Source organism: Sceloporus occidentalis, unplaced genomic scaffold, assembly GCF_023333645.1.
Source record: "Sceloporus occidentalis isolate IW3139 unplaced genomic scaffold, rSceOcc1.0.p SCAF_2, whole genome shotgun sequence".
NCBI classification, from domain to species: Eukaryota; Metazoa; Chordata; class Lepidosauria; order Squamata; family Phrynosomatidae; genus Sceloporus; species Sceloporus occidentalis.
Genome location: NW_028316982.1, coordinates 49,974,732 through 49,995,718, shown reverse-complemented (window position 1 = coordinate 49,995,718; position 20,987 = coordinate 49,974,732). Strand labels below are relative to the sequence as shown.

Below are 20,987 nucleotides of genomic sequence, written 5' to 3'. Positions count from 1 at the left end.
CACCGCCCTGATTCTAAGAAGGGCGGTATATAAATAAAATTTTTATTATTTATTATTATTAGATGGTTTTGCCAGCTCCTTCCTCTGGAATATAGCCTACAATATCTGTTACTTATTGGCAGTTTCCCATCCAAGTACTAACCAGTGCTGACCCTGCATAACTTCCAAGACCAGATGGGGCCTAGTACCTTTAGTATATTTAACCAACGCTTAAACTTATGTTGTAATTCCTGTAACTGTGCTATCTGTCCATGAACAAGTGAAAGCAATTTTGTTTCAAGAGTCAGCAATGTTTTTTGTTTGTTTTGCAATCTTGCTGATTTTTCATTTCCACTTTGCAATCTTCCTGATTTTTATCTTCCATCTTTTACTGGATTTCTCATTTTTATTGGATGTTTAACTGCATTTTAGGAGCCCTGGTGGCACAGTGGTTAAATGCCTGTACTGCAGCACTCACTCACAAACCATAAGGTTGCGAGTTCAATACCAGCAAAAGGGCTCAAGCTCAACTCAGGCTCGCATCCTTCCGAGATTGCTAAAATGAGTACCCAGATTGTTGGGGGCAATTAGCTTACACTTTGTAAACCGCTTAGGGAGTGCCCAAAAATAATTTTTACTGTTGTTTTATATGTATTTTAACATGGATTTTTTTTCAGATTTGTAAAAAGGCTACCAGGTATACTGCTCCATATTGTTCAAACAGGCAATGTGCTATTTTCTCTCCATCCTAGCTAGTTTATAATGACATGCCAAAAGCCAATCTGGGGTTCAAATGCACTGTCTAGTAAGCAACATATGAACAAATGTTTTTCCACACTGGCCAACAGAGCTTGATCTCAACAACTCAGCATATACTGTGCTCTTCTTCTTTTAATCCACCACAATGCTGAAGTGGTTTCATAGCAACATAAAAGGAAGACAAAGCCGTTAAACCAAGCCTGCATCTGCAATGAAGAATTAATGCAGTTTGACACCACTTTAACAGCCAATGCTATGGGATTCTGGGATTTGTAGTTTTGTGAGATATTTAGTCTTCTCTGTTAGAGAGCTCTAGTGCCACAGATCCCAGAATTCTATAGTATTAAGCCATGACAGTTAAAGTGTTATCAAACTGCATTATTTCTGCAGGACAGATGCAGTCCATGTCAGAATATTCATCTTGGTCAGCATTGTCTGACTGGCAGTAGCTAGTCAGACAGAAAATATTTTCCACTATCCATTATCCATTTTAATTGGATATGCCAATGATTGCACCTAGGCCCCCTTAACACTACAGTTACAGTAATATGATATTATTTCAGTACTAAAATACCATTTTAACGCTATGATTTTATGCCTCCATCCTATGAAATCCTGGAATTTTTAGTTTAGTTAAGAGGTATTTAGAATTCCCAGTCAGAGTCCTCTAGTGCAGGGGTTCCCAATCTTTTTGACTTGTTGAGACCTTTTTAAAATCCGTTTCTATGGCAGAGCCCCTAAGAGGCCTACCCTATGTCTTACAAATTAATCGTATTTAGGAATAGTGTTACTTTTTGTTTCTTATTCTTTAATTTCATTCAACTTCTATTTCTTTCATTTTTTTGAAGCAGTCACGGAGCACCTGAGAAGGGCACATGGAGCCCTAAGGGCTTCCCAGAGCACAGGTTGCTCTAGTGCTATACCAAACCGCAAGCTCCAGGATTCAATAGGATGCAGCCATGGCAAGTAAAATAGATTCACAATGTTATTGTGAGCATGAAGCTGCCTCTAGTATCTTCTACATTTAAATATGGGATTCCTTACTACCAAAAACTGCTCATACAACAAATAAAATTTCACCCCACCCGATCGTCTACAGACAGCAGTGGGCAACTCATAATCTGAGTTATGTAGCCCAAATAATACTATGCAAGTATGAAAGAAAAGGTAACAGGATGTTTGTAGTTTCCAGATTTGTTTTAAAGAAATATTTCAAAAGTTTATTAAACTCCAAATAGAAGAACTCCAGAAACACCCTTTGATGACACAGAAACCAGACCAATCTTAGCCACTTCCCATTTTAAAAAAACAACACAGGATTGCTTTAAAGCACTGTGTACCATACGCCCTCAGAGGGCATTTGGGGGCAAAAGGTTTGACCTCTGGGAGATCCCAGGAGGTCACAAAAATTGCTAGGAGAAGCTGCATGTGGCCAGCATTTTGTCCACCTCTGGTGTAATGGAAATGAGATTTTATTTTCTAATGGCATTTCCTGGAAAGCATGAGGCAGAAACTAGGTATGGACAATGTGTAACAATGCGGGTTATGTTCATATTTTTCTCATGCATAATATTTTGCTTAGATGTTTTATTTTCTTTCATCAGTTCAAAGCATAGAATGAACAGTCATTTCCCTTTTTCAAGAAACTTGAACAATACTACTGGGCACTGTCTGGATTTTTGGCTATGTGAGGTCATGAAAAAAGGCAGGAGAAGCTATTGTAACTTCAGTAAATATTTGCTATCACACACACACATTTTTGGATCAGTCTATCAACTTCCAGTCCTGTAGCAGGGGGGTGATGAACATCACAACACTACAACTCACATCATTCTTGACTGTAGCATTTAGTGGACCAAATGCATTAAAACATCTGGAGGACCACAGATTCCCCACCTGACCGATCTGACCCCTTGAAGGAAAAACACTAAGAAAATTGACTGACTAAGGCTACAAATTCTCTTTCCTTTCCCAGCAATTTAGAGCAGGTGATAGACAATAAGAAGAGAATTCAATTTTCTTCACTCGAGGGAGTGGAAATCCATATCTCCATTTCTAAATGTGGTTTCACAATTTGTTTATAGACAGTTATAACCTATAAACCTATATATAAGCTAGACAATCTCCACATGGGAAGCTTCAGATGTTTCTATCCTCAGGCAGAGATAAAATCAAGTGGCTTTGGCTGGTAACATCTTGTACGGGTTTAGAATTCCTTTGGGATCCAACATGGCCTTAAACTGCTGCATGAGAAGGACAGCCTCCTGAGGCTTACTGTAATGGATATAATGCTTCTTCTTGAACCCCAGGCCATGTTCAGCACTGATACTTCCACGATACCTGGAAGTCCATTCATACACATATGGTTCAATGGCATCTAGGAGAGAATGACTGTAAGTCTCTGCTGTGATGTTCAGATGCAAATTTCCATCTCCTGTCAAAACAAATCAGAAGTAGAAATTGATTTGAAAAGAAAAAATAGGCAATACATTCATTCATAGGTTGTGGCACATTCTTGAAAACTCTTGTGGCACACTCTTGTGGCACATTCTTGAAAATACATGATAGTTTACAACAAACACCTGAGGAAGTCATTCAAACACTGAAGAGGTCATTCAAAAGGTGGGCTTCCCAGATCAAAGAAACTGTCTTCCCAATTAACACTATGTTATTTCAGATTGTGAGGAGTACCTGAAGGAGAATTCAGATTAGGAGACTGCTTGACATCTCCAGCATTATTGCTCCAAGCCTAGTCATCCAGCTGAAGTATTCAAACTCTGGAAAGTAGGCGAGACTGCAGAACATAGTGGCATTGTGGTAGCCAGAGGGAAAAGGCAGTGGCAGCTGCAACAAAAGGTTTCTTTGGGTTCTTCCTATGTCATTGCTCTGCCTCTGGCTCAGGGCAGGAGGTAAGGAAGGGAGGAGACCAAACAGGAGGAAGGGAAAATGGAGGTGAAGGAAAGGAGAAAGCTCTTGTCCCTCTCTTGTATCCTGAAAGCTTGAGTGTGGAGGAGGAGAAAGTGAAAAACATGCAAGGGAGCAACTGCATCCTAGGCCTTATGTTGCACTCTGCAAGACAGATATCAAAGTGGAATAGGGAAGGAACACAGAATCTCTGGAGAATTTGTAGCACTCACCCACCAGCCTGGTTTCGCTACAGGCTGACTGGTAATGTGCACTATTTTTTAAAAGCACTCCTTCTTTTTACACAGCATGGGGAGACTGATTCAACCCCCCCCCCCCTAAAGTTATGAAACCATTCCATGCAGAAAAAACTGCTCCTACAAGAAAGGCAATTTGTATGCCTTTGCTCTCAAATCTGATGCACACCACCACAACCTACAAAAGAAAAGGTTGCAATAGTATAGAAAATAGAATGATAATATAAGAGTTGGAAGAGACCACAAAGGCCATCCAGTTCAACTCCCTGCCATACAGGAACTCACAAACAAAGCACCACCGACAGATAACCATCCAGCCTCTGTTTAAAGACCTCCAAAGAAGGAGACTCCAAAACTCACCAAGGCAGTGTGTTCTACTGTCAAATAGTTCTTACTGTCAGGACGTTCGTCCTAATGCTGAGCTGGAATCTCGTTTCCTGTAGTTTGCATCCATTTTTTCCAAGTCCTATTCTCTGGAGCAGCAGAAAACAAGCTTGCTCCATCTTCAATATGATATACTTTCAAATATTTAAACAAGGCTATCGTATCACCTCTTAAACCTCTCTTCTCCAGGCTAAACATACCCAGCTCCCTAAGTTTCTCCTCTTAGGGCATCGTTTTGAGACCCTTCATCATTTTGGTTGGACGTTCCAGCTTCTCAACATCCTTTTTGAATTGTGGTGCCCAGAACTGGACACAGTATTCCAGGTGAGGCTTAACCAAAGCAGAATAGAGTGGCACTATTACTTCCCTTGCTCTAGACACTATACTTCTATTGATGCAGCCTAGATCACAGTGGCTTTTAGCTGCTGCATCACACTGTTGATTCATGTTCAACTTGTGGTTTACTAGGACTCACAGATCCCTTTCACGTGTAGTTTTATTAAACCAGGTGTCCCCCATCCTGTATCTATGCATTTAATTTTTTAATTATTTTTTATTTGCTCTAGGTGCAGTACTTTACATTTCTCTATGCTGAAATTCATTTTGTTAGCTTTGTTCCAGCTTTCTAATCTATTAAAGTCGCTTAGAATTTTGATCCTGTCCTCTGGGGTATTAGCTATTCGTCCTAATTTGGTGCCATCTGCAAATTTGATAGGCATGCCCCCTATTCTTTCATTTTAGTCATTGATAAAGATGTTGAATAGCACTGGGCCCAGGACAGAACCTTGTCACTTTTCTCCAGGATGAAGATAAGCCAAACTGCTTTTGAGCTTGGCTGTGCAACTAATTACAAATCCATTTAACAGCTGCACTGGCCAACCCACATTTTACTAGCTTGTCTGCAAGAATGTCATGGGGACCTTGGAAAAGGCCTTACTGAAACCAAGGCCCAATTTAAACAGGCCTTTGTGCCGCCCCCGTCATGTGCTAGGGATTGGCTGAGGATGCAGCGTCCATACCGGCCTCACCCCTAGCACGTGATAGGGGCGTCAAAATGGCAGCACCCTGTACACACGGGCGCCGCCATTTTGATGTAATGGTCGTGTCTAGGGTTGCCATATCCCGCCTGGGGGTGGGACTTTCCCGCTTTTGGGCGGGTCTGCACGGTGCCACCCCGGTTTGCCCTTCGTCCCAAGTTTGCCCCTGCCCCCGGGCTTTGTTGCAAAGTCTGCAACAGCGGTGGCAGGGGAAAGAGAGAGGCCTGTGTAGGCCTCTCTCCTTTGGCGGCGGGGGGGGGCTTCCCTGCCCTCTTTGGCTCCGCCGGAGCCGAGGGAGGGAAAGAAGCCTTGCCGAGGCCAGACTTCTTTCCCTTCTTGGGCCCCGCCGCTGGGGACAGAGCCCAGGTGGGGGGGAAAGCCTCCCTGAGGGGAGGATTCTTTCCCTGCCTGGGCTCCGCCGCCAGGGATGGAGCCCAAGCGGGGGGAAAAGCCTCCCTGAGGGGAGGATTCTTTCCCTGCCTGGGCTCCGCCGCCGGGGACAGAGCCCAAGCGGGGGGAAAAGCCTCCCTAAGGGGAGGATTCTTTCCCTGCCTGGGCTCGGCCACCGGGGACGGAGGCCAGGCGGGGAAAAAAGCCTTTCCTCTTCTTTCTCCTCCTCTTCATCTTCCTCCTCTCCTCCTCCTCTTCTTCCTCCACTTCTTCCTCTTCTTCTTTCTCCTCTTCTCCTTCCCCTCTTCCTTCCCTTCTTTTTCCTCCCTCTTTTTCTTCCTCCTCCTCTTCTTCTTCTTCTCCTCCTCCTCCCCTTCTTCCTCCTCCTCCTCTTCTTCCCCTCTTCCTCCCCTTCTTCTTCCTCTCTACTTCCTCTTCTTCTTCCTCCTCCTCTTTTTCCCCTCTTCCTCCTCCTCCTCTTCTTTCTCCCCTTCTTCTTTCTCTTCTTCCTCCTCCTCTTCTTCTTCTCCTCTTCCTCCTCCTCTGCTTCTTCCACTCTTCCTCCTCTTCTTCCCCTCCTCCTCCTCCTATTTTTATATTATTTTTCCTATTCTTTCTCCTTCTTTTCTTCTTTCTCCTTCTCCTTCATTTTTCTTCTCCCCCCTTCTTCTTCCTCTGTTGTTGTTGCTGCTGTTCTGTGTGCCTTCAACTCCTTTCCACCTTATGGCGACCTTGGTTATGGAATAAGCAACTGAAATATGTAATAACCTATGTTAAATATATAACCATGTTAAATGTTAAACCCAAAGGGTTTGGGTATGCAACAAGCCTCTGAAATATGCAAGAAGCCATGTCAAATGCCCAAATGTGCTGTTGTGTGTTTTGGAATGGGGGGAGGGGGGTTGGCCAGAAAGGGAAGTACATTTCTGCCATCTGTCTAGGAATAATGGCAAAATGTCCTCCATTTTGATCATGCCTAAGAAACATGCATTTATATTAACATTTTTTTTAAAAATCATCAATTTTTTTCGCATGTCCTCCATTTTTTTTTTTTTTAAAAAATGTGTCCTACATTTGTCCCGGTTTGAAGGTCCTGAGTTATGGCAACCCTAGTTGCGTCGCGTCCAAATGGCATGGCGTGACCGTTACGTCTTGGCGCCGCTGAAGGGCACTTGTGGCGCCCTTTCAGTGGTGCCGAAAGGAGCTCCAAAATGGAGCTCCTTTCGCGCCATGTATCGCTGGCGCAGCCTTTACATGGCTGCACCAGCAATACTGAAGAGAAAGGGGCCGAGCAGCCCCTTTATCTCTCTCCCTGCCGCTGTTGGGGTGTCCTTGGGGCATGAAGCCCCAAGGACACCCCTTTCCAGGCTGTGGGGGGAGAGAGAGAGAGAGAGAGTGAGTGCAGATTAGTCTGGCATGACTTGCTTTTCATAAATCTATGTTGACTTTTTGTGATTATAGCATTCCCTTCTGAAAGTTCACAGACTCTCTGTTTAATGATCTGCTCTAGAATCTTTCCTGGTATTGACTAACTGGACAATAATTGTTGGGATCCTCTTTTTTCCCCTATTTGAAGAATGGGACGACGTTTGCCCTCCTCCAATCTGTTGGGACTTCTGTTCTCCACGAGGTCTCTAAGATTATTGCCAACGCCTCTGAGATTACATTTTTCAGTTCTTTCAATACCCTTGGATGTTGTTCATCTGGCCACAGAGATTAACAAGGTATTCCTGTACTATCTCTTTACTTGTTCTGTGCTGCATTTCCCCTATTCTGTCCTCTGCTCCATTTTCCTCAGGCTGAGCACCCTTTCCCTTTTGTGAGAAGACTGAGGCAAAGAAGGTGTTGAGTAGTTCTGCCTTTTCTCTGTTCCCTGTTAGCATTTCACCATCTTCTCCACGTAGTGGCCCTACCATTTCCTTCATCTTTTTACTGTAAACATACCCGAGGGAAAAGCCCTTTCTATTGTCCTTAACCTCTCAAGCCTGAGCTCATTCTGCACTTTAGCTTTTCTGACTTCAGTCCTACATGTGCTAGCTATTTATTTGAATTCTTCTTTCATGATTTCCCCCCTTTTCCAATTCTTATACATGCCCCCATTTAAAACTTAGCTCTGCTGAAAGTTCTTTAGTCATCCATCCTGGTTTCTTGAGACACCTCCCATTTTCCCTCTTTGTTGGAACAGTTTGAAATTGTGCCTTCAGTATCTCTGTTTTGAGAAACTCCCATCTGTCCTGAACTCCCTTCTCTTTAAGTATTCCTGACCATGGGATAGCCCCCAGTATTTCCCTAAGTTTATTGAAATCAGCTCTCCTAAAGTCTAGAATGCATGTCTGACTATGCCTGGCTTCTCCTTTTCATGGTATAACAAACTCTAGGAGAGCATGATCACCCCCACCTAAGAATACCACCACTTTCACCCCATTAACCAGATCATTCCTGTTGGTTAGGATCACATCTAAAATAGCTGACCTCCTTGATGCCTCTTCCACCTTTTGGACAATGAAATTGTCTTCCAGACAAGTGAGGAACTTGCTAGACCTTGAGGTCTAGAAATATTGTCATATCTTCATAGACAATACATCTGAATGGCTTTGTCACAGAAAGCAATTTAAAACAGGCTCCTCTGTCAGTGTGTGTATGGCCTCCTGTTTATCTTCAACAGGAGGCCATACACACTTCAGCCTCATTTTCATCTAACAAACTCTATCTGGTTATTGTTTTTGTGACTGCAAATAATCCCTCAAACTTGGGAAAGTTACTTTTTCATTCAATCATTTAGCTATTATACTCCACATACTAGCTGGGGAATTTTGGGAGCTATGATCAAAAAGGTAATTTCCCCAGTCTTTTAACAATTCTAGAAACTACTCAACAGCAAGAACACAAGAACCTGGCATACATACAGCACTGTCAAAGTGATTTGCATACAGTGTCTCAACAGTCATTACAACACCTCTGTAGACAAAGCCAGTATTATTCATCATATTGCAGATGCCTGTTTCTCAACCTCATATAAGATAAAGGAACAAGAGGTACCTCACGCTACCTAGAAGCTTATGGCTAAGTTGTGATTTTCATACAGATCTTCCTGGTTTACCATTCAGTTCACCATTTTGCTACCACAATACTGAACAAATCAAGATAAAGCAAAGCCATTTGTTTTTAAACCTGCTCCAACTCACCTAGATGGCCATAGCCCACCACATTCTTGGCACTTCTGCCCAGCCGTTTCTGCATGTCAGTCACAAGATCATAGAGTCTTTCCACAGGGAGTGAAATGTCATATTTGTAAACAAATCCATCACATGTCAGGGCCTCTGTGATCCGTTCCCGTAAAGCCCACAGTGCCTGCAATTTTCCAAAAGCAATGAAAAATCAATGGCTACACAAATGTACACTGCTACTTGCTGGATATTGCCTTCTCTACTACCTGTGCAAAGGTATCAGATATATTGTTGTCCAGTAACACACACATTAAGAGCCAGCAAGTGTTGGCCTTCAGGAGACTAGGGTTCAAATCCCTGCTCTGTTACAGAAATACACTGGATGATCTTGGGCAACTCACATATACTCAGCCTAAGGGTAAGACAATAGCAAACCTCATCTGAACAACACTTGCCAAAAAAGCCCTATGATAGGGTCACCATAAGTCAGAGTTGACCTGGCCATCTATTGGGGATGCTTTGATTTGGATTTCCTGCATGGCAGGGGGTTGGACTGGATGGCCCGTGCGGTCTCTTCCAATTCTATGATTCTATGAAAGCACTAACATCAAAATCATCAGATTATATTCTAACTCCACATACATTGTACTAGTTCTGCCACTTGAGGATGCATGCCATTCAAAATGAGGCACAAAATGTCCTGCACAATACAGATCTTTCAGTCATAACCCTTAATAAAATGCTACATGCTTATGCTATATGCATACCCAGTGATTCTTCAGAGCCACTTTAAAAAAAAGAAAGACATGATCCCCCAAAACAGTAAACTGCTCTCTATATCCTCATAAATTATGGAGCAATGGTGATTAGGTGGGAAAGCTTTTCAAATAATACAGGATATGCATACATGCCTTTCCACCATCCTATCCTGGACTTGCTCATCACAGTGCTTTTTTCCAGTATGGAAAATTCCAACAGAAATTCAGCTTAGGCATTCAGAGAAGGCATTTCCCTGTTGCTACCATACTATTTAAAAAAACCCTAACTTTCTAATTAATTTGAATTGTAAATCTGGCAATTTGGGATGATTTTTCTACACTCCATGAGCAAATGACTGCACATCCAATCAGCACCAATACTGATTCACATCCAAGCCCTAAACCAAGTATTATTGGAGAGAAGAGGAATGTACCTTTATCTTTTTATCATCAGAAGCCAGAGTTCCCTCTATGACTAAATCAGAAGCCATGACTTGTTCCAGGAAGTGGCTCAGTTTTTCTTCATCATGGGCTGAATTGGAGCCTGAAGTCTCAATTAAAACATAGAAAGGGCTTTCTGGAATTGGAAAAGCAGAATTAGAAAGCAGGCAGTCACAATCTGCACCTATACACAGATAAGAAACCTCAGCTGCTGCAGTTAAAAAATCAAACTTAAATGATTCCAGGCAGATGTTGGGAAAATGCTATTTCTCCCACCTTTGCATTTGTTAAAACAATGGATGTTGCCAATTTGCTCAAAGGAGTTAGCCTAAAGGAGAGGCAGAAGGGCCCTGTCAAACTGACACCCATGCTATTTGTTATTAGAAACCTAAAAGAACTCAATCTAAACTAAAACAAATCTGAAAGAAATTTCTATAGAAGAGAGGGTTTGGTGTTTTTTCTATTTTTTTTTACTAAAACAAAAATAACAAACAAGCAGCATGTTTAATTTGCTGGCACAGTTTCCCCTGTATATTCAATTTCTAGTAGACTTGAGCCAACATACATGGAAAGTGGTATTTAGATAAAATATGATGCATTCAGTAAATCTGGATCTGAAAAGTGTGACAAAACCAAAAGAGCACAATTGGAAGGAAGTCTGATTCTAAAGATATTGCTCAATTTTTTAAAAAAAGTTATTTAAAAAATAATGAATGTACAATGTACTGTACAACATAAAATGATGACAGAATTAATGTTTTTGTCAAAGACATAAAAACAATCATACATTGATCAACAATGATTTCCTGTGGAGTGGAATATCTATACATTTATGAATTCTGATCCAATTTTTCATAGGATGCCTAGCATACAAATGTTTTATCTCGTATTTCCTTCCTTTAAGGCTGAGAGTGTGTAACTTGTCCAAAATCACTCAGTGGGTTTCCATGACTCATCTGGGATTGAAACCCTGGTTACTACGAGTCATAATCCAACACTGAAACAATGATTTGAGAATTTTTTTGTTTCAATGTTGAGAAATGTATTGCTGTTTTTAGCTTTTTATTTAGAAATAGAGTTATTTGTATCATCTTATTATATTGTACAGTACATGCTTTCCTCATTTCTTTGTTTTGTTGCAAGGCTGAGTAAGACTTCACTCATTTCAATGTTCTGAAAAATTTGGCAGCCATTCTGAAATCTGCCATGCTTCTGACAAATCTACCATAAAACCATCCCAGGAAATGTTTGTTATTTGTATCATCTTATTATATTGTACAGTACATGCTTTCCTCATTTCTTTGTTTTGTTGCAAGGCTGAGTAAGACTTCACTCATTTCAATGTTCTGAAAAATTTGGCAGCCATTCTGAAATCTGCCATGCTTCTGACAAATCTACCATAAAACCTACCCCAGGAAATGTTTGTTTTTCCACACTCACAACAAAAAGTAATAGGAACACATAATTATCTGCATTCAGAGTAATATTACCCACAACTTTCTTGACATCCATCATTTATTCTGATTCAGTGTTCAGTGATGCATTCAGGAAAGGACATTCAAGCACCTGTCCAAGTTCAAACTCAAAATTCTGTAGATGTGTGCAGGGCCTACGTCTCAAATGCTTGCCATTTTAAAGTGACTGAATGTACATTTGAGCCCATCTGCAGACTAACTCAACTAAAGTCCCATTTATTTCAGTAACGTAATCTTAGTAAGACTATCTTTGAATTTAATCCATTAAATCCAGAGTCTAAAATGACCTAACTGCATCACCGCCACTTTAAATTTAAATTTACAAATTCATTTAAACTGAAATCTGTAAATTCCTTTCCATGTCCCTGAAATGTTCTATATTAATTTTGAAACTATAAGTGAAAATGGAAGAGAAATTATAACATATTGTGTAAAAAATGCAGATTTTAGAATTCTTGTTAAAATGCATAACATGTTGAATAGGAAATTCTGACTAAAAAGCAGTCTTGATGTACAGTAACACTGGGTAAATATTTGTGCACAAGTCTTGTACATCTTTAATACCACCAACAGTGTGATGTCACCATGTGCAATAACTCAACACTGAACAGCTCAGTAGAAATGAATTAAGAAAGCAGGTAGGGAATCAGTAAATTTCAACATAGCTATTAGAATTTGGTAGAAAATCATTGTTTTGTCAAACAGAATAGATGATAGAATCCCATTTGTGCGTTTTATTCATGCAGCTGATACCTGTGACTGGGTTGGCCAATTTCAGGTGTCTCTCCACTAGCTTCATACATTCACTATCCATGAACTCATAGGCAGACAGGATCTCACCTAGCATACCCTTGCAGGTGGTAAAGGTCTGCAGGACCTGAGAGAAACCTGAACAACCTTTACGAAGAAAGCAAATACCAAAGAAAATAATTAAGTAGGAAATAAATTAATGAGTTGCAAGATGAAGTAATAAAACATGCTATCACCCTCCACTGAGGTTTCTTCTTCTTTTGAACTTTTATTAAGTTATTTTATTTAGTTTAAAAAATGTTGAGTGGTAATTGCAACATGAATGAACAGAATATGGCAGCTTACACACAAAGACAATGGGGGGGGGGGGGACATAAGAATATGGTCAATATAATTACAAAAATTATACCTAAAGCGGGCCACTGTATAGTAACTATACTGCATCACATCCTATAGTTGAAAGAAGTGGGGGTAATGTAATTTGTTCATATTTTAAGCAAACTGTTATTTTCAAAAATGATTGTGGCTGAAGAAGTGGCACTCATTCTGTCTATTTTGATGCTCATAATTAATAATATTAATAAAGGATGCAAAGGAGAACAGCAAAGCTCCTGTGTTGGTGTTGTCAAACAAATTCTACATGTGAATTTTCCCATTAATGCCAGTGCCCATAGACTTGGATGCCAGTGTTCAACAGAATGTTGATTGGCCTTTCAGTGCAACACAATTTCCTGTCCTGCTGCCACCACTAAGGAGATTATAAGATATTATGATTTTATGATCATTAAAAAGATGCTCCAATTATTCATGTCCAAAATGTTTTCTGGAAAGGTGGCTACATCTTTAGCCTTGCTCAAAGCCCATGGGCAGATTGTGCTTGGTGTAGCCTAGAAAATACCCCATTTTCAGGCAGGAGTGAGGTTCACTATGGCTAGACATTCCTAAGTCACCCGGGGGGTAGGTTATAGGTCAGGTTTAATAAGTTTTATTCATCCTATTCATTACTATTGTGATTCAATAACAGCAGCTTAAAGAATAAATCCATGAATAAGATTATATTATTTACAGTTCTTTTGCACAGCAAAATACTATTTTAATGCAGAGTCCAAAACTGTTTCATACATCCAATCTTAAAGCTGTTGAGAAAAAAAATCTTCTGGTTATGTGAACTGCCTTCTATGCTCTGATTGTGACTTTTTCTTCATAGGACCAGTTACCTACGGTATTAGTTACACAGGGCCCAAATAATCAGGCCAAAATAAAGCTGCTTTGGGTCACTTTGGAGGTATGCTGTTTAAATGCAGCATGCATCCTAAGAGGCCGGAAGTCACACCAAAGCCATGCTCGTCCTAAGGACTAGAGCACAGCTTTGGTGCAGCTTCTGGCCTCTTCAGATGCATGTGTCATTTAAACAGCATACCTCCAAAGTGACCCAAAGCAGCTTTATTTTGACCTGTCTGTTCAGGCTCAGAAAAACTAAATATAATCCAGACAGAGAGCAGAACGGTTTCACCTCTGGCACAACTGCATTCAAATCTAGTCTTGCCATATATCATTCTGGGGTGAAGCAGACCAGCGGCTTGGAGTGGCCTCTGGTTCTCCAACCCCAGTTGGCCCCGATAGGTGTGGGGCCGTAGCAATTGGACAGGCCGCTCTGAAAGCAGGCTCCTGCTGCAGTCCCAAACAGGTCAATGGCAAAGTGCAGACTTTTCCCACTCCTTTTTCCAGTGGCCTGAAACCACCTTAGGTGGCCTCAGAGTGGCTTCTGGCCACTCCAGGGGAATGTGTGGTCTGCACGCTTTGTTGCCAAAACAGCTGGAAGCTGCTTTATTTGGCCCATCTGCTTTGGGATTATGAGAAATAAGAGTGGTTCTTACCAAGAAATGCAAGATTCACAGCCTTGGGTTTCCTTGGGCAGAGGATAGACACAGCAGTAATGATCCCCAATGTGCCCTCTGATCCAATGAAAAGCTGCTTCAAGTCATAGCCAGTATTGTCTTTCCGCAAAGATGTCAAACAATTCAGAAGGGAACCATCTGCCAGCACCTGGAAGGAGACATCTTTGATGTATTTATATTAAAAGCTACAACAATAAGATTACATCTTGGATGGTGGTGAAATTGTAAAGGCTATTATAAAGGACAAGATTTTTGAAAACAGAAAGCAGCTTTCCAAATTCCCTCTTACCACTTCTAGTCCTAGTACTGTCCCCCGGAGAGAGCCATACCTCAGGAGTCGCAAACCACCAGCATTTGTCGCTACATTTCCTCCAATGTGGCAACTGCCCTTTGCTCCTAGGTCAAGTGGCATGATGAAGTCCAACTCCTCCAGATACTTGTTGAGGTTTTCTAAAATGCAGCCAGCCTGACAAACCAAGATCCCTGAAACATAAGCATCAAGTTACAGCCTAAGGAATCACAGAGTTGGAAGGGGCTCATTGGCCACTGAGTCACACCCACCTACACTCAATGTCGCAACTCCAGTTAGAGTATCCTCAACAGGTAGCTGTCCAGCTTCTTTTTGAAGACACCCAGGGAAAGAAATCCCACCACCTGTCTCAGTAACTGGTAAATAAATGCAAACTTCCTTTTGCTATCTCTGCCGTCTTCAGCCACAAAGCTCAATGGGTCATCCTGGTCTAGTCAGTGACTACTGGTGGGTCACCATGGTCCAGTGAGTGATTATCTCTTACTCTATCCTGCCTCATAGAGTTTCTGTGAGGACAAAATAGAGATGGAGAAAAGCTGTCTAAGTCACCTTGAGTTTCTTGGAGGAAAAGTAAGCTATACTGTATATATTCATGTATAAGTCTAAAAATTTTAGTCAAAAAATTGACACCAAAAACCTCGGTCGACTTATCCACAGGTTAATGTAAGTACTGTACTTTAACTCTTATCAAAAAAAGGAACCATGCCCTGATGAAAGGTGAGAGCTTAATTTCTTCTCGGCGCACAAAAAGAAGCATCAACCCCCTCTACTATCTCATCCATCCAGCCTTTATGGCGAGCACAAAAAGTTATGCTTGTTAACATTTTTAAAGGCCTTTAGCATTGTTTTCCTTTGCTTCATCCTCTACATCTTTTGTTACATACTGCTAAGTTTTACCCTCAACTTATTCATGGGTCATATCAAAAGCCATAATTTTGGCCCCAAAACCTGCCCTTGACTTATACATGAGGTCGACTTATAGTCAACTATGTGGTAAATAACAGGAACAAGAAATCTACTTAGGAAGTCCAGAACTATCTTTCTTGTCTTCTTTTGGAAGAATAAAGTGTTTCAGAAATATTCCTTAAACAGAGTTTGAGAGGTCAGCTTTTTTTCCCATATTCACAGTATGGAAGCATTACTTTTTTTGAACTACAAAATGACAAGATAGCTAAGGGAATCTGATATTCCAAAAATAGTTTTTCCAAGCCTTCTCCATATTTATCCTTTACTTGGTATCACTGTTCCATTCCTTCCACATTTGCTGTCAACTACAAATGTTAATTTTGGCTCGTCTTTCCTTGTAGGCAGTGTCCTACCAACACTTCTGAACAGATAATTTCTTTCTCACTTTTCTTCCCCTGCCTCCACTTTATTTTAATCTTGTCTGCCACTGGGTGGGGGGGGGGGGGGGTGAGGAGAGAACTTTGCCAAGTTTTCTGCATCAAGGAATCTTCCACTTTGTTCTCTCTCTACCAAATGCTTCAGAGAATGGTAGGCTTTAAGTGATTTCTAGATAAACCATTTTCTCCTAGAAAAATATATTCACCTGAAACATTGTCGAAGCTGACAACCTGATTCATAAGAGCTGTTGAGAGAATAATCTCATCGAAGACAGGGACGCTGCCCCCAACGAGGCCAGTGTTACCCCCCTGGGGATTCACAGCTAGGTTCCTCTCACTGCAGTACCTGAAAGGAAACACAATTTTCCATGGGGAATTTTCTGCTGAGCCTTCATGACACCCCCCCCCCCCCCGTCCTTCATGTCACAGTAAATTTTAAGGTAAAAACACAGCCTTTTCAATGTTCACTGTAACTTTTTCATTCCAGATTAGGCTTTGTGAAGGAAATACATTTTCAATGCAATAAAAGAAATTGCATGCTACTATTTTGTGTGAATCTGTTCATGTATATTTTTCTTGGGATTTCATCAAAATTTCAAAGGGGCCAATGATTTAAAAAAGTTTTTAAACAACTCTATCTCAAGGGTACATTATATGCCTTTGAACATGCTGCACTTGTTAAATTACTGTAAGTAATACAAGACCAAAACCAATACTAAATTTTACAGTGACTCAGAATAAGTTTGGTGGCTTCTACTGAATCAATCCTGTGAACAGAGCCAATCAGTATGATTCTTGATGTTACAACCATAGCAATTCCTTCAGCAGCAGCAATGAGAGAAAATACAACTACAGTCTCATTTATTCCATACCAATCCGCCTAATACTGATTTTCTTCCATAATAAAATCTCAAGGGCATATCTACACAAACACTTTTTTAGGGTTTAAATAATGTATTTTAAATTGTTAAATTTAAATCAAGGGTGGACAACAGAGCAAATTGGAGGGAAAAAAATGTTCTCTACCCCTGATTTATGTAAAAGGTAATAGAAGCTGGCTCACTCTACACCCTCCTAGGATCTTCTGTCCAGAGAGGAAAGAAAGACTGTGAGATATCATCACAACATTTTACTAGGAACAACGGCGGGATACAAACCGCCATATAGTACGTATTGTATACGTACTAGGGTTAGGAAGGGGCGGTGCTTCCGCACCCCCCTAACCCTAGTACGTATACAATACGTACAAGATGGCGGCGCCCCTTCCACATGGGCGCCGCCATCTTTACGTACTGGACGCATAGCGTCCAGACGTGTCGCGGCACCTATGACGTCACGAATACGCCAGCGGCGCCTCGCGACGTCATAGAGGCGCCGCAAAAAGAAGCTCCGAAATGGAGCTTCTTTTTTGCTCCGCGCGGGAGCCGCGCGGTTTGGCTGCTACGGCTCCCTCACGGAGCAAATGGCGCCGGCGGGGGAACGCTGCAAAGCGGCGGTTTGTATCCCGCCAACAACACCCATATTTCTGTTCCTAAAATATGTGTGAACAGTACAGAAGTAAACATAATCTGCTGAAAACAGATATAATTAACATTGCTCGTTACGATCACGTATATACAGTTCATGTTACCTGAGTATCTCAGATACTTCCACCGTTGTCTGTGGCTTCAGCACCACTTTACTGCAGCCTGTCATGTAAACAAGATGTGAGGGTATCTACTTGAGGCTCACACTGTGGCTGACCAATCACTCCCATTCCCCTCAGAACACCCATGCTAGACTTCTGAATTAGCTGGAATTAAGAAAGTTGAAAACATCACATACAAGTATAATAAACTGGATTGAGATTAATCATGGATGGACAGTTTTGAAAAGGAGGCCCATGCAATTTACTAACTACACTTTAATAATAGTAGCTCCAGAGGAGGTATTGCTGAAATCCAGTTGTTAAAAATAACCAACCTCTCACTGACTTCAACCAATCCACATTAAAGGGTTTCAGTTCATCTACATCTGTGACAATTCTGCCAGGCATAAGACGTTCAAAGAAGGCTAAGTCAGCATCAGACACATGGGCAAAGGGCAATCTCTGAACCCCATATCGCTCACTGGTAAGCATCACTTCCTGGAGGTGAGGCTGAGTAGCATGGAGATTTCTCCTGGCCAAGGAACTGAGGGCAGGTTGCATAAGCATTGATCTCGTCATTGGCCTTATTATTTTCTTTGTAATATTGCAGGAGGAACTAGCCTTGATCCACACACTCAAGGCTTTTCTTTGGCATCTGACTTGCATCCTTGGAAAGGTCCCATGGTGTCCAAAGTAGAAATATCGAGTAAGACTGGAACCAGCCATGATTAACCTGAAGTGCAAAAAGGAAGATTAATCCAGTTTTATATTTTCCTTCCAAAAGGCACACAACCTCATACGTTCATTTTTAGATTGTTTGTTTAAAAAGTAGGAGAGGTAACTATAAAAGAGAACTCCCCAAGGCAGTGATGGATCATAGGGATGGATAGGAGAGCTTGAGGATCACACCACAAGTATTAAGCATTCCTGGGGCCAACATACCTAGGAAAATACAAAGTACTGTACACAGATATACACATTTAAGGCTAGTTAATTAGCTAGGTCATCAACATGAATCCTCACTGGAGGCCTTCAAAAAGGCGACTAAAACCGTTCTCTTCCGGCATGCCTACCCAGACTGAGAATGTCCAGAACCGATTGAATCCATCCTCCCTACCCTCTTTCTCATTCACAAAATGTGTAATAATTTTGATGTATTGCTATGTATTTTAATTGTGCTCTAATGTGTGATTTTAAATTTGGCAGGGAGGGTTAGCTTGTGGATTTGGTGGGTTTTATTGCTTATTTTTGTATACTGTTTAATCGTTTGATCCTCAAAACGGAAGAGGCAGGATATAGATAAAATTTCATTTCATTTTCAAACCACTTTAACAACTCTAATGCCATTGGTGACAATGCTTTAATGAATCTTGAGGATGTGATAGGCACTATATGTTCATTGTGTACCTCCAAGTCATTTTTGACTTATGGTGACCTGGGATTTGTAAACATATCCAGGGATAGCTGTGTTGGCCAGAGAGCCAGCATGGTTTAGTGGTTTGAGTGTTGGACTACGACTCTAAAGACCAGGGTTCGATTCCCTGCTTGGCCATTAAACCCACTGGGGGACCAAGGGCAGGTCACACTCTCTCAGCCTCAGGGGAAGGCATTAGCAAACCTCTTCTGAACAAATCTTGCCAATAAAATTCCATGATAGGTTTGCCTTACAGTCGGCGTAAGTCAGAAGTTGAAGGCACACAACAACTACAAGCAGCCATGTTGGCCATGTAGCAAAGTACAATAACATCCAAAATACACAAAATAGTGACTTGTACTACTGGGATTTGTAGTCTGTTGTGGCACCAAGGCTCCCTGCCAGAGAAGGCTAAATGTCTCACAAAATGACACATCCCAGAATTCCATAGCATAGAGCCCTGGGAATTCACATGGTTCCAGACTGCATTAATTCTGCAGTGCAGATGCAGCCAAGACTGGCTCCCAGGATGGGTCAGATAGATGCCCAAACGTCCAGGATGATCAGAGGTTCCTCCTTTTTCAGGACATGTCCTACATTTCAACCTCCTCTTCAGGGATGCCCTCCATTTGGAGCATGACCAAGAAGCATGAATTTACATTTATACCACTGTTTTTACCCCTCTTTTCCCAGGATGTGTCCTCCATTTCCCACCTCCTGTCCTGGAGGAATTCCTAAAGGTCCTCATTTCTGAACATGCCTAAGAAGCATGGATTTATAGTTCTATGAGTGCTTTTAGCCAAGGCTGATCAGAGGTGCTGCTTAGTGCTGCTCAGAATGGAGGACATTTTGGACTCCCTCCTGGACAGAAGGCTGAAATAATTAATAACAATAATAATAATAATAATAATAATAATAATAATGAAGATGATGATGTCCTGAAAAAGGAGGACCTCTGGCCACTTTGAAGTACAAGCACTAATTATAAATGCAAATCCATGCTGCTTAGAGAATGGAGGGCATTTTGGACTCCCTCCTGGACTGAAGGCTGAAATAATCAGAGCCAAGCTCTGGGGCCACAACAAGCGACACTTCCCAGAATTCCGTAGCCTGGAGCCGTGACATGTTAAATCGGTATCAAACCGGATTAGGGGGTGCAGTGTGGACGCAGCAGCCCTTGCCAAGGACTCACCTTAAAAGGTTGCCTTGCTTCCTTCCCTTGTGTCCCTCTGGCTCCTCCTCGTGCCTCGTCGTCCTCTCCAGGCCAGAAAGAGAGGCCAGAGGGGCGGAGGAAGGGAGCCTGGCCCGCCTCCATCGGCTTCCAGCCTCTCCTTCTCTGGGGCCCCCCTTCAGCCATGTTTTTTAACCCACTCAGCCTGGGAGACTCTCTCAGCCTCAGAGTCCATGGCAATTTGTTTTCCTCTCTTTGTGTGATACCACTTTGTCCTCTAAGATCCTGGGATTTGTGGTTTCACAAGGCCTTTGGCCTTTGCTGGTGGTGCCTCACAAAACTACAAACCCCAGGATTCTGTAGGATGGAGCCCTGGCAGTTAAAGTGAAGTCAATCTGCATTACTTCTACCGTGTAGATGCACTCATAGTCCAACATTCAGACCATGCTGGCTCTTGTTTATATATAGTATAGCAGGTAGAAAACCCTACAAGTGCCTCTTCCCAATATAGCAGTAAAAATGCAGTAAGGGCAAATTAAGATAATGTGTGACTCTCAGAGTCCACGCAGCGCAGGATCATGTGAGAAAACACGGCCTGCCAGAGACAGAACCTTATAGAGAGAGGCCTTTAAAAGTCATGGTCAGCACTTTGAATTGTGCCTTGAAATAGACTAGAAGCCTTTCTTACCAACACAATCCAAGTGTAGTGTTTATATTGTTGTAGAAGAAACTGCTAACACGCTGCAGGTTCACACACCTTCCTCACAACAAGCCTCGGTCTGACAGAATCAGATAGGAGGGGACCAAAGATGAATTTGCCAAACACAGATTTATTTGAGACAGCTGTCACCCTGGGAGGAATTCACATTCCAACAAAGTTCCCAGGCCCCGAACAAGGAAAATTGGCTTCGTTATATAGCATT

General features: G+C 41.8%; 1 protein-coding gene across 1 annotated transcript; it reads right to left on the bottom strand.

Annotated features, from left to right (window-relative positions):
* Window positions 1-1,150: 1,150 nt before the first annotated feature.
* D2HGDH (D-2-hydroxyglutarate dehydrogenase) lies at window positions 1,151-20,274 on the bottom strand. Its single transcript, XM_089509336.1, has 10 exons — window positions 20,086-20,274; window positions 17,815-18,212; window positions 17,483-17,540; window positions 16,059-16,198; window positions 14,489-14,682; window positions 14,179-14,347; window positions 12,305-12,448; window positions 10,070-10,212; window positions 8,896-9,061; window positions 1,151-3,172 (listed from the first exon to the last, which is right to left on the bottom strand). The coding sequence occupies exons 2-10, from the start codon at window positions 18,203-18,205 to the stop codon at window positions 2,910-2,912; spliced, it is 1,668 nt and encodes a 555-aa protein (XP_089365462.1). The 5' UTR covers window positions 18,206-18,212; window positions 20,086-20,274; the 3' UTR covers window positions 1,151-2,909.
* Between the last annotated feature and the right edge of the window lie 713 nt (window positions 20,275-20,987).

What these genes read in the sequence shown, in the direction of transcription:
- D2HGDH (XM_089509336.1), bottom strand. Translation starts at nt 18,205, where the DNA reads ATGGCTGGTTCCAGTCTTACTCGATATTTCTACTTTGGACACCATGGG. An exon ending in CAGCTTCGACAATGTTTCAG is followed by an intron (nt 14,683 to 16,058) that starts GTGAATATATTT and finishes CTTATGTTTCAG; the next exon opens with GGATCTTGGTTTGTCAGGCT. An exon ending in ATTGGCCAACCCAGTCACAG is followed by an intron (nt 10,213 to 12,304) that starts GTATCAGCTGCA and finishes TTCCAATTCCAG; the next exon opens with AAAGCCCTTTCTATGTTTTA.